At 39.2% G+C, this 12,001-nt stretch overlaps 1 protein-coding gene across 1 annotated transcript in view; it reads right to left on the reverse strand.

The window, feature by feature from the left end:
• Positions 1-6,695, reverse strand: part of syne1b (spectrin repeat containing, nuclear envelope 1b) — a 71,092-nt gene extending 64,397 nt beyond the window's left edge. Inside the window, 4 exon segments of the mRNA XM_020607942.1 lie at positions 396-479; positions 1,769-1,864; positions 5,078-5,139; positions 6,207-6,695. Coding sequence (XP_020463598.1) covers positions 396-479; positions 1,769-1,864; positions 5,078-5,139; positions 6,207-6,282 — 318 coding nt within the window. The 5' untranslated portion in view covers positions 6,283-6,695.
• Between the last annotated feature and the right edge of the window lie 5,306 nt (positions 6,696-12,001).

Consider the following 12,001-nt stretch of genomic DNA (forward strand, 5'->3'; position numbering starts at 1 on the left):
AACAGCTAAACCCAAGCATTGCTGAATACACATCGTGCATCAAATAAAAGGATGCATACAGTATTGGATCACACAGGATGCTTAATGGCGACTGACCGGAGATCCGCGATACACAGACTGAAGGCGCACATGATGGGAGAGAGGTCACAATGTAAGTCTCAGTCCTCAGGGAACCCAGATGAAAGTGGAACACAGGCTTCATAGAGCCAAAGAATTCAGAGATGTGTTATGTAATCAGGAGGGCCTGTTTCTAGCTGCTGCCTCTCTCAGTGCGCTTCATGTTGTGCAGACAGACACCATAGAAGCACTAACAAATAACTATATCCCACAGTTTTTTCTAATATGATATTTAGTTGTAAGAAATGGTTAAACCGATGTTGTAACTGAATGTTTACCTTCCTGCCTTCAAGGAATTTGAGCGCAGCGCCAATGTTGGAAACCCAGTGGATCCTCTTCAGTTGGCGGCCTTGCTCGCAGGGCTAAACACATAAAGGACAGAAAATCAAATGAGCCGAGAAAAACATTTTATCCCAAGTTGAAGATGTCTTCATTCAACCATGTGCTGATTTAAAACATGGCAAAAAAAATTTACAACAGGTGGCAGTTTTCTTTACTGTACCAACCACCCACATTGTATGAAAAACCAGCACATTTGTTGCTAGCTGCACAGTAAGAAATTCAGAGGGGCCTGGGAGTGTTTCCTTAAATAAATTAACTGGTGAGTGCCAAAGCTGCTTGAGGAGAAGTATAATCCTCTGCTCTAAAACATGAGTTACAACCAATGATATCTGTCTACAATATGTTGAAGGTTTGGCAACTATAAACCAGCAGGGGTGCACTATGGGAAAGAATCAGGCAGTGTTGCCAAGTGAAAGCCTTACAGATGACACAGTGGTTTGTATCAAAACAGGCATAATTATTAAATCAGTGCCTGAGCCAGTGTTAAGTGTGTGTGTCAGGGAGAGAGAGTGAGAAAGGGAGACCTGTATGCTAACAGTTTCTCACAGTAGCCAAGCGCAGACCTAAATTATGGTCCTGTAATTTATTTAAATACTTTTTTATGCATTTGACAAAGTAGATTTTTATGTGTTTACAGTATTTAGTCACTGGTTATCTCTGTTTCCCCCAGGTAGCTGAATATAATCAAACACATTAGGACTGAATGTTATTTGAATCTGATTCTAAACAAAATCAATCAAAACAGACATGATCACTGTTTACCTGCAGAGAAAATGCTCTGAAATGCATTTAATAGTTTCAAGAGCCAATCAACAGCTAGCCTGGTTCCAGACTTCTAAATCGCTGCTCACATCTTTAATTTGTTCAGAAATCCCAAGACAGTGAATGGAACCATATGAAAATTCCATATAACTATTGGGCTAATCAACAGCATGTCTCAGAAAAGTAAAGTGTTGATCTTTGACAGTTTTTTATAATATGTAATTGTAACAGAAAAACTAATGAATTCACTTGAATTTCGATTTGATTCCTTGTTATACAGAACATGATGATGATGGGCTACCTGGTATAATGTAATATGAGGAATCACCACATACTAGTTGATTTGATGTAATGTGAAGGTGAAAACATGTGCCTTGATTTATATATACTTTATTACAAGCCAACATCATGCACAAGGGCATGATTATCCTGCTATAAATCCACATACAAAGGTGATCTAGGCATCCTTAAGGAATGAACCAGGCCTAACATGTACATGCAATTCATGGTTAAATCCTGTGTAAAATGATCTGTAAGTACTACTCACTAGTCTCTGGCCAGACAGCACCTCCAATAGAGCCAAGAGCTTCACCCCATCTTTGATGTCCTCAAAAAGGTCATTAACCTCTAGTGGTGGTTTATGCTGGTGGAGAGAAGACATAGCTTTAAATGCAGAAACAACACAAAACTTCATAAGCTATTGCAGCATTTATAAATCTGTAGAATCACACATTGGTAGAAGCAGTAAAGCTGATTATTAATTCTATAGTGTGAAAGGATATTGGTATTCTAACCCATGTGCAGGAATGAAGATACCGACTGCTGTTTGTGAGAAACAGGCTTGTTAGCAACAACCACAGAGCCTCCCTGCAGCTGAAAAGATGGTGTCTTTTCCTCAGCAGTGGCTCGCTGCCCAGTCCTGAGGCGATGGTACTCATTTAACCCTAACTGAATACTGTCTCCTCATATCATATTCACACATTTACAGAGCTGCAAAATCTTCATTATGAATGACAGTGTTGCTGCACAGTGTATTACACATGCATTACTGTGTAAGTAAATTAAACAGATGTCTATTTATTCAACGAAGTGAAACTTTGATTAAAAGGAAAGCTCGCAATGGGAATTCTTTACTGGGCACTGTACACAGGCCATTTCACAACTCCACATATTCCATGACATGGTGCAGATGGCTGCCTATTTGGGGCAGAGAAGTGTGAAGAGGCAGGTGTCTGTTCTGTTACTATGTACGTGTTCACTTCTTTCTTCTTGACACAAAAGCTTAGCACTGCACTCTCTGCTGAAATGTTATTATGTAGTTGTTTGAGACTGAACTGAACAATACTGGAGACTCAAAAACCTGCACTGTTCAGTTAACACTAGAGTTAAACATCTGTTAGTATTGTATGACTAAGCATAGAGCATAAAACAGTAATGTATGAAGAGTTATCAGTTCAATATACTTGACTATAAGAGTCTAATTATAATTTATATTAAGCAGATTTTAAAAAATGACCAAGTTTTCTAATTGGTACTATCACACAAAATTTGTTTCAGTAATTTGGAAATCATTCACACCCTGGAAAATGCATTTAATGGGCAACAGTGTCACATGAGTGGAAAAATGCAAGTGCAAAAATGACTGGAAAGGTGCCTAGAAATACACTGTCAGAGGAAATGGACACAGAGGCCAAAGGGAATGTGTGACAACTGGAGGAAGTTCAAACTTAGATAATGAAAACTTTCACCTATAAAAAAGGCAATTAAATTCCCACCAGTATTCATCATTTGTTCAAAAGCAAATAAACTACTGCTAATCACTGCACCAAAAAGTACTACAAACATTAAAAAAGCTAAGCTCTCTCATACAGAAGCACTATGCAGTGTAAATATGATTGCGTGCCCTTTCATGATATGGCTTATACTGCATTAGTCCTACTGGTATGCACAGAGAGTGATCTTGGACACAGTACATGGATAATGAAGAACAGACCAGAGTGACTTGACATTTATCCACCACCTAACTGAGATTCTGAAGTTTTAAAAGCTACACTTTGAACAGCTCTGCAACAATAAGACCCTTCTAAACCTTTGATTTGCCAGTTTTCAGACTTAAATCCTGAAACTGCATCTGATTAGACATACTCTGCTATAATCTGCAATTAGCCAACAGTTACATAACGATTACTGGCTACTTATTCTGTCTTTTGAGTGATTCTTTGGTGATTTTTGTTTTTCAATTTCTTATTATTTTCAGCTCAGGTTCATCTTAAAGATGTGCAGGATCTAAAAAAGCTTCAGCTATTTTAGGGTCCCCGTGTGATGTAATACAGCATGTGTTGTTGTTGTGCACTCAGTAATTTACATGCATGAACCTCAGAAGCAGACAACTGCCTGCAGGGAACTGTCCTCACCCTCTTGCTCTCCATCTGCACACCACACCCATCCACAAAAACACACACACACACAGTACATGAAAAACCAAACACCTACTCATATACCATACAAACACCTATTGTAATACACAACACTCCACATACCAGTCTGTGGATAATTCCTTTCAATCAAAGAATCAAAACTTTGTTTGCATAGCGCCTTAAAACAGGTGTAATGTGTTCTCTCATCCTGATCCTGGTCAGCACACGAGCAGCTCATTTCTGAATTAAATGTAATTGTTAGCTCGGGGTCAGTCCTATAGAACTTAATTTTGTGGCCAGTTTCTCTCTGAGTATTTGAACCTATAATTAAAATTTCCATCTTCACTCTTCAGTCCTGGTCTAAAAAATGTTTTATATCATCCAGGCACTGATAGTAAAATCAAATACACTAAAATACAATCACAAGTTAGTCCTGCGCCATCAGGACAAACAGCCACATAAAGCTGAGTGTCATCAGCATAGCTATGGAAAGCGATGACATTAAGGCTTTCTCGCTACTATGATGGGCACAAACACCAGACTGAATTATTTATAACTTCCTGCTTGTATTAAGAAAATTTAATTTCCTTGAGACACTGAAGTGAAAACATTGTGTTTTTTAAAGAGGCTGGAAGTGGAAGACTTCAGTTTTGTTACTATTGTCCTGAGCTTTTTAGCATCAACCAGGTCAAAGCTGTCTACTGTTTCTGTTATGGTAATGTGTAGTTGAGAAATACCAGACCTAATGGTACCTCAATATAGTATGTTCACACAAATACACTCCAGTAATGGTACGGAAGCCTAAATGCCGCTAGTGAAACTCTTTAAAACAGAAATGCCTCTGAGCTGTCTGTGTCAGCTTTGCTGCGAAGCCACAGCAGCAGCCTCTCCCACAACCTTTTCAACCATTCACCCCTCAGGACAACATAAAAGAATCATAAGTATATTGTACAGAGGGTGTTTCTTCCCCATCATTAGATCCAGCACACTGTCATTATAAACAAGCCCTTTTCTATTAATCATGATTTGATTTTGATGACTTCAGAAACAAGTTAAATGATGTCATTATTTACAGTTGAAAGGATAAATTCAATTATGCTGTACCATGTTATTAGGGGCCATTATTGTTGCATAGCAAAGCTTGTCTTGCACTCAGTCCCCTCAACAAGCGTGACAGGTCAGTAGCCTGAAAAGCTACTGGCCAAAGATAATCTACATAATCATTATGAGTCATAAAACATAATGAGTCTCTTTCATGGAAAAGGTCAACGTACTTGTGATGCTTGTGAGCTTCCAACTTCCCTGTGATGTAACTGTTTTGACATTCCTTTTTAAATTTGAGTCTGATGAGCTTGAAAGCTACAATCTCCAACTCTTGGCATGTGATTATGATAGCCACGTGGTGTTTAAGGACAGTATGGATAGAAATCAGCACTTACCTTTGCTAAATGAGAATTGATCCACTTTGTGAAGGTCCTCTTCTGCACTGCTTCTTGCTCATCTGAAAATGAAGGGCACACATCATGTCATTAAATGATAGATGCCACATGCTCTGAATGATGATTCTTTAGCCTTAGCTACATACTAGAGGAGCTGGTGGTATTGAGAGAGGACACACAATCACATAGACCAAATAGAAGTAATGGGACTTGATCATAAGTGACTGCAGATTTGTTTTTGCAAAGAAGTGACTGCAACTTTATTCTAGATACAAATATGCTTGGGTTGATAGCTACCACAAAAGCATAAAACACATAAAATACTCATACCTTACTACAGTTATAGCCTTCAAAGGATTCCCCCATCTGGGATCCAACTTTATCCAACTTCCTACTACACTGCCTTTTGGATACTGAGTAGCATTACAACAGCCATGCACCAAGCATGAAGTAAGAAGTACGACTTCTGCAATGGTTAGATGTGTGCAATGTGATTAACAGAAGCTTGCTAATACTAGTATAATGCTAGTATGGGCCTAATACAAGAGGTCATACAAGGAGATTAGAGAATGAGTGGGGAGCAAATTTCTGCCAACACATCTCAAATCCCCTCTGTGATAAGTAATAACATGAATTCCTGCTTAGGTCACCCTGAGCCTCTTCTGTGGTCTAATATATTCAGTCACAATTCCTCATGCATTATGCAGCATGTGTAACAAAACAGCAGATTTCTGTGCTGTAGTGATGCTGTGGGCATGGCGAGGACTGATTCCTAACACCCTATTTCGCATGCTAGTAGGCTGGAGCTGTACACTGCACAGAGTGGCCATTTTTAAACAGCCACCCTTAGAGTTATAGACAGTGGTCACAATTTAAAGAAGCAATGCAAGCATTATACAGGGACCAACGATATCAAAATAACCCGCAGGCAAATGTTTCATTGCCTATGTACAGGGGATGAAGCATAGCACAGACATACAGATGCAGCACACATAAAGCTGTTTGTGTAGCATAACAACTCGTTCACATAGCCGGGATTCACCTAGAAGACATAAATATATATTATGTTCTTTATTAGCTACATAGTACCACACAGATGAGAGATGAAGGCTGCTGCTGCCCTACTTACCACGGAGATACTGAAAAAATCCAGTCACCAGATTTAAAGAAGTCTTTCTAACAGATACATCCTTATAGTGAGCCATGCTACAACCCACTCTCTGGCTCTCTCCCCTTGCCTTTCATGAGTTCCAGGGTACATATATACGTAGGTGTGAAAATACAATCCACAGTGGAAAAACTGGCAAAAAAAAAACAACCCAGCTGTCCTTTCCCTTTTCCCAGCAGGAAGCAAAACAGATCTGGCTGCCTGGTCTCCCCGGTGAAAGCAAGAGAGCTGCTGGAGGCTGTGAGGAGAATGCCCCCTCCTCTCTGACACGCACACACACACACACACACACACACACAGACACACAGACACGCACACAGACAGCAGAACAGAAAACCCTAACAGAAGGGGTGATCTACAATCCCATCCTTCCTTCTTCCTGTGTTTTTCCCATCCAGAGGAGCCATGGCTGTGTGGACGTGCACAGCTCCTGCTGCACTGCCTCGCTGTATCATCATATCATCTGAGGCTGGAGCGAGAGCAGCTAGATGCATGGCTCCACCAATCAGCATGTGGGAGGTGGTGATGTCACAGCCTTGGATGCATTATCCTGATTTAGGCTTGGTTTGTGTGTGTGTGTGTGTGTGTGTGTGTGTGTGTGCGTGTCTGTTGGCCTGTGTTTGCCTACAGGATTTGTCTAATTTGCATTACAATGTCCAAGACAATGATTTAAAAAAATGCAAAAATTAAAAAATTTAAAATGAATTTCCTGAATGTTTTTTTAAAATGCTGTAAAATTAAATGAAGTCCCCTGAGGATTATTTATTAAATATACCAAAATAACATTAAAAGACTGCTGCACAAAACTGACCACGGTGCAACAAATAATCAATGCTGAGACTGTGAATGACATGGACCACCTGCTCGCTCTCTCTCTCTGTCAGCGTCAGTATTATTGTGACGACAAAGCAGACACACCCACTCTGGGATTCCCTTTGCATGCACAGTGCCATGTAAAACCCAGCAAAACCACTTCAGCTTTGACCAGACTTTTTTCTACTGGACCACTGTTCTTCTCTTCTGAATATAACACACAATAGATTACGTACAATATTTGACAGCTTATCATCCCTTGCAGAAAGATCCCTCTATTCTTTCAAGACCACTGGCGTACCAAAAGATTTTCTGATATACTAAAAATAAATCTGAGCATGTGTTTCTATTATTACTGCTCTATAGTCTGTTGGTGGAGACTGGCCCAAAAAAGCAATTTAGATAAAAATGGATTTTTTTCCCACTTTTACATCAAACCACCAAAAGGTTAGAGGCAGTACCATTAAATGATGTTGACAGCAGCACACACTGGGAACAATGAACTTTTAGAGATACTACAATTAATGAGCAACTAAGCCCCAAAAGAAAAAAAAGTTTAGATACTGAAATCTGTCTGACAATAGGGACAAATAAACAATTGTAAGCTTACAATTATTTGTCATTACACTATTTTAAGTGTTTTATTTTTAAGATATTCATTTAATCAACACCGAACCCTTGGAGAGACCATATTTTAAGTTTTCATTTACTCTGTCTCAACAATCTTTTCCAAACTAATTTCTATGACTGAAAAGACAAGACTCTCATCAAACAATACACAAATAGACAAAAATTCCTCATACGAGATCCATCTTTCTTGCTTTTGAAGCTGAGCAACGCAACTTTGTGTTAAGGATCCTTTTCTCAAACTTGGATTTAAGCCACAAACTAAGTCAAAAATAAGTATATTAAATTACAAATCAGCCTAATCATTTTGTCATCATTTTTGATAATCTATACTACAGACACCAAAGTGTTGATGTTCATTCAATATCCTTCCCTAAACACACTTTTAGGACTATCATCACAATTAGAACATTAAAATTAACAAAAAGAATACATGAAATAAAACAAAATAATTTGCGGATGACAACTTGAAGTGCTCCTAATATTCCAGCTGCTCAGTGCCATATCCAGCTAGCTATTAAGGAGCTATCCAGAGTACTGAAGTCAGTTGTACCATTCACTTTGAGTAATAAGATGTAAATCAGGTCTGGATACACCAACTCTGACAAGCATGAAATCCTCATGTGAAACAGCTTCTCATCATCGAGTGATTATGTATTAGTCAACTGATTTAATTAAACCTTATGTATTAGCAGCTAAGTGGCAATTAAAAGTGGATAGTCCCAGCAACAAACACCACACAGGGCATCAAACCACAAAAGCATCTGCAATTGACATAAGTAATGGAGTACTTAAGGTGATCTTAGGCCAGATGATACCTTTGGCAATACTGTATTGTAGGTGCTCGGCTTCATTGACCTGTGCTGGTCACCCGGGAGCGCCGTAAAAGCCCACTCACTCTGTTATTGTTCGATTTAGTTGAGAGCAATCATACTTTAGCTCTGACAGGACAACAGTACATCAGGACAAGAAATGATTCTGTTGCTGGACCCAGGCCCATCCATTCTGAGAGGCTTGACATGGGAGTTAATACTTACTCAATGGTTTCCCGGTCTTCAAACTGAATGACACCACTGTCATATATTATTCAAACCAGAACACAGAAAAGATATGGTTTACTTTAAACTATTGTCTTCTGCAATAATATGCATTCAGAACAGCCTGCAGTAGTTTGGGTTAGCGTAGAATGAGACTAAAGCTCTCTGTTTATGAGATCATATCAGCATGAAGACTGTCTGTCTGGCAGCTGTTACTGACACTGTAGAGGTCTCTTGCCTTTCTTTGACTTGCTTTTACAAACTCCACCCCACTGAACATGGGTGTGCTCTACCACAGTGCTCTCAAGGGTTTTAGCTTGTGACCTTTAATAACAAAGCTCTTGTCTCACAAGCTGCAGGAGAAGAGCATGGGCTCTTCTTTAGATCTTTAGGGCTGAAACAAAGGTTGATTATTTGGTCAGTCAACATAAAACTAATGGAAAACTTTTTTGTTTTTAGTTCAGCCATTTTGGAAGTAAAAATGTGACACGTTCACTGGTTTCAGTTTCTCTAGTGTGAGGATTGGCTGATTTTATATTGTTTTAAACTGCATATCAGTGAATTTTGAACTCTTGGTCAAACAATATACCTTGGCTGAGGAAGAATTGCAATCATTCTGTATATTAAACAATTAATTGGTAAGTGACAAAATAAATGACTCTGTTGCTTTATTACTTATCACATGAAGCAAAGAGGCCTAAAACTGTACAACAGTTCACAAATAGTGGCTGGAAATATGAGAAATGTTCTGATATTTTCTGTCATTATCTGACTTTAGATCTGATTGCTTATACAGACTTCTAGGGAGGGGTTTCATCACACTATGAGACGTCACCGCAAACCTTCTGGGTTTCTACATATCCTGTTTGACACACAGTCTAAACTAGAGTGAAACCCACAGGAGCTCTGTCGTGATGAGAGCAATGTGCCTGTCATGCACCAGACAACAGACAGACATCAGTTGTACCCCGAGGGCATTTCAGGGCACAAGGTGTTGCTAGATTATCATTACATGGCCCTGAAATCAAAATGACAATAGCATGATGGCAGCAACAACTTACAGCAAGTACAAAATGGGCTTTCATGTTCGCTAAGGGTTGGGTTTTCATAATTTAGGAAGATCTGACTTAAGTCAAAGTGAGTGTGCAGTAACCCTCTCTTTAATGACAGCTAGCTGAATCGATTACCTGCACAAAAAAAAAAAAAAAACAGGCTACCTTGCTGCTTGCCATCTACAGAGCACCACTGGCACAGTGTCTTCCTGATGTGAGCTGACACCAAATCCTACTTCCTGACATAAAACATACAACAGTGGCTGGCACTTTGCACTGCAGATTATGCCATTTATACAGTGTTCAGGTAAATCCCCACCCACACAAAATGAAAGATACTTGCTTTTTCTGATCCTGTATCCATCTGACAGACAAGTTTATCAATCACTTCTCTTTGTGTTTCTCTTATTATCTTAAAAACTGATACTGAATTCTAATAGCTTTTTTCAGCTGCGGCTAAGAAGAGGTTTAGTTCACGTTTATCACTTATGCTATACAAAATTATGTAAAGAAAATATATACTTAGAGAGAATTAATCATGATTTAATTCACATCATACAGTGCTTTATGTCAGGACATAACTGAGCCAGTATGGGGGTGTCAAAGTGCTCTTCGTAATGACACATTTCACATTCTTTGTGTCTAAAACATACACAGTACTGCTATTAAGCAAATGGAAATAGCTGTGCAGTGCACAGGAAATCAAGTCTCTCTACAGCAGGAACTGGGCAGCGCTGGCACAACCACAGACAACTGTTTCATAACAGTATCTATAGTAACAAGATAAAGTATAATGTTTAAAATTTCCCAGTATATTGTACAGCCAGACACACATCTAGCCCGAGCAGAAGCAGATGCCATAATCAACCAGACCTGTGTAGTGATGGTCGTGGCTTTAATGCCCTTACAACAAAAGGGAGACAACGAGAGGCTCCAACTATCGATCATTCCTTTACCGAGGGCAGAGAGGGTGTCAGGTTTTAGTGTCGTTCAGTACATTGTCTGTGCATTCATGAAGCCACAGTTGCATTGCTTCTCAGCGTCTCATAACAAGACTTAAACAGATTAAATGTTTGTGATTGATCCGCTTAAAAAAGTAAGAGTAAACTACAGAGGCTAACTTTTAACCCACAACTTGCATAAAACGTATTACTTTCTCTTAAGTGATCAAACAAAAGGGCAAAGATTAGACTATTCACTGAAAAATATTATAGCTGAACAAAAAGCATTAAGTTATTTTCACTCTCGACAAGATGCTTGGATAATGACATGATCCGAAAAGAGATGGCTCTTTGCGACAGATTTGGCTTCCTAATCTCTACAGAAAATCAGATTTAAAGATATGACGACCAACAGATCAAATGGGAGCTCTTAAGTGTGAGTGTTGCAATAGTCACTGAATAAAATCCATTATGTTCCTCCAAATGAGTTCTTATTTAGCCTATCCTGACTGCCAAACATTTTAAAATGTCTTTTCCCAGATATTACCTTTCCAGATACGTACCTTGGTAAAATAAGCCTCGTAAAAAAGGCAATGTGCACATTAAATCAAATTATCAAAGTGTGTAATTCTACTATGCTCCTTTGTGCATAAGTGTGTATTGTGTGTAAGCACAGTGCCTTACAAAAGCTGGCAAACTTCAGACAGGCGCAGAGCCCAGGCACTGAATCAGCACAATGCTACTGTGCAGAAGTGCAGGAGGAGAGAATGTTTTGTCTCTAAGCCAGCCGAGCAAAAGAGTGAACACTTACCCTGCAGTTTTTGCATCAGGTTAGTGATGTCCACAGAAGATCGACCACAGTGCCTTGAAGAAGCCATTTCGTCTTACCGCAACTGTAGGACAAGGTGGGTCACTGATGCTGAGAGCAGAGGATCATTCACAACGTCCTGAGTGGGACATCCCCTCTGCCCCTCCTTCTCTCTCTCTTTCTTTCTAATTTCACTGCAGGATGCGATCCAATTGAATCTCAGGTTTCAAGCAGGTTTACTGTCCAATAGAGGTACTTCTTCTATTCAGTGTCTGCAAAAGAGAAGTATGTTAAGAGTGTTTTCACTAAGGCTGTTATTTTACCACAGTTCTGCAACGCATTAACTTAAATGAATTAAAATCCTATTTTAAGAGCAAATAAACTGTTTAACTTATTTATTTTATTAATGTTTATATCCAGACTACCTTAGAGAACTCGGCTTTTACTTTGTACCTTAGAAATTAAGTGAGCTTCAACG

Source organism: Monopterus albus, unplaced genomic scaffold, assembly GCF_001952655.1.
Source record: "Monopterus albus unplaced genomic scaffold, M_albus_1.0 scaffold90.1, whole genome shotgun sequence".
NCBI classification, from domain to species: domain Eukaryota; kingdom Metazoa; phylum Chordata; class Actinopteri; order Synbranchiformes; family Synbranchidae; genus Monopterus; species Monopterus albus.